The sequence below is a fragment of the Marmota marmota genome, unplaced genomic scaffold (genome assembly GCF_001458135.2).
Source record: "Marmota marmota marmota unplaced genomic scaffold, marMar, whole genome shotgun sequence".
Taxonomy (NCBI): domain Eukaryota; kingdom Metazoa; phylum Chordata; class Mammalia; order Rodentia; family Sciuridae; genus Marmota; species Marmota marmota.
The window spans coordinates 53,340,682-53,341,521 of NW_025999968.1; the positions used below are offsets into that span (position 1 = coordinate 53,340,682).

The 840-nt window shown below is 60.5% G+C and overlaps 1 protein-coding gene across 1 annotated transcript in view; it reads left to right on the forward strand.

The window, feature by feature from the left end:
* Nucleotides 1–498: 498 nt before the first annotated feature.
* Nucleotides 499–840, forward strand: part of Olig1 (oligodendrocyte transcription factor 1) — a 2,095-nt gene continuing 1,753 nt past the window's right edge. The window contains exon 1 of the mRNA XM_015478342.2: nt 499–838. Coding sequence (XP_015333828.1) covers nt 635–838 — 204 coding nt within the window. The 5' untranslated portion in view covers nt 499–634. The remainder of the gene's footprint in view (nt 839–840) is intronic.

Sequence of the window (840 nt, forward strand, 5' to 3'; positions counted from 1 at the left end):
AGCTTTAAGACATGCTAAGCGAAATAAGACAGTCACTAAAAGACGAATACTGTAAGATTCTGCCTACATGACCTTCCTAGAGCAGAACAAATTCATGGAGACAGAGCACAGAATGGTGGTTGCCAGGAGTTGAGGGTGGGGGTGGGAAATTTCTTAAGAGCTATACAGTTTCAGTTTTGAAGACGCGTATTACGTTTAACAAGAAAAAGAGTGATCGCATTTGGGAGCTGGAGGGAGACAAGTGCCTTTCAACCTGACCAAATGCCACCCTCCTTTTTGCAGAGCTAAGCTTCACCGGAAAGGCGTCCCCCATCCCCTCCAGGGGCCTGTCCTGAGGCTCTAGGCCCGGCGCTCACAATAACCTCCTTGAGCTGTGCCAGCGGCACTTCCGCGCCGGCCTGGGCTCGGGCAGCCAATGAACACACGTCTGTTCCCGGCCTCGCTCCTTGATTGGTTGAGCCCCTCCAACCGCGTTCCCCGCAGGTTCCCAAGCCGGGTTTAAAGGGGTCGGGCGCCGGTAGCTGCCCTGCCGTCGGCCACCCGCGCGCAGGTCCGCGGGGAGGGGCGGCCTACTGACGGGCCCACGGCGGGGCGTTCCTGAAGGGCGCCCTAGGCCGCCCTCATCGCCCCCCAGATGTACTATGCGGTCTCCCAGGCGCGCGTGAACGCGGCCCCCGCGACCATGCTTCGGCCCCAGCGGCCTGGAGACTTGCAGCTCGGGGCCTCTCTGTACGAGTTGGTGGGCTATCGGCAGCCGCCTTCCTCTTCCTCTTCCTCCTCCACTTCCTCCTCCTCCACGACGGCACCCCTCCTCCCCAAGGCTGCACGCGAGAAGCCAGA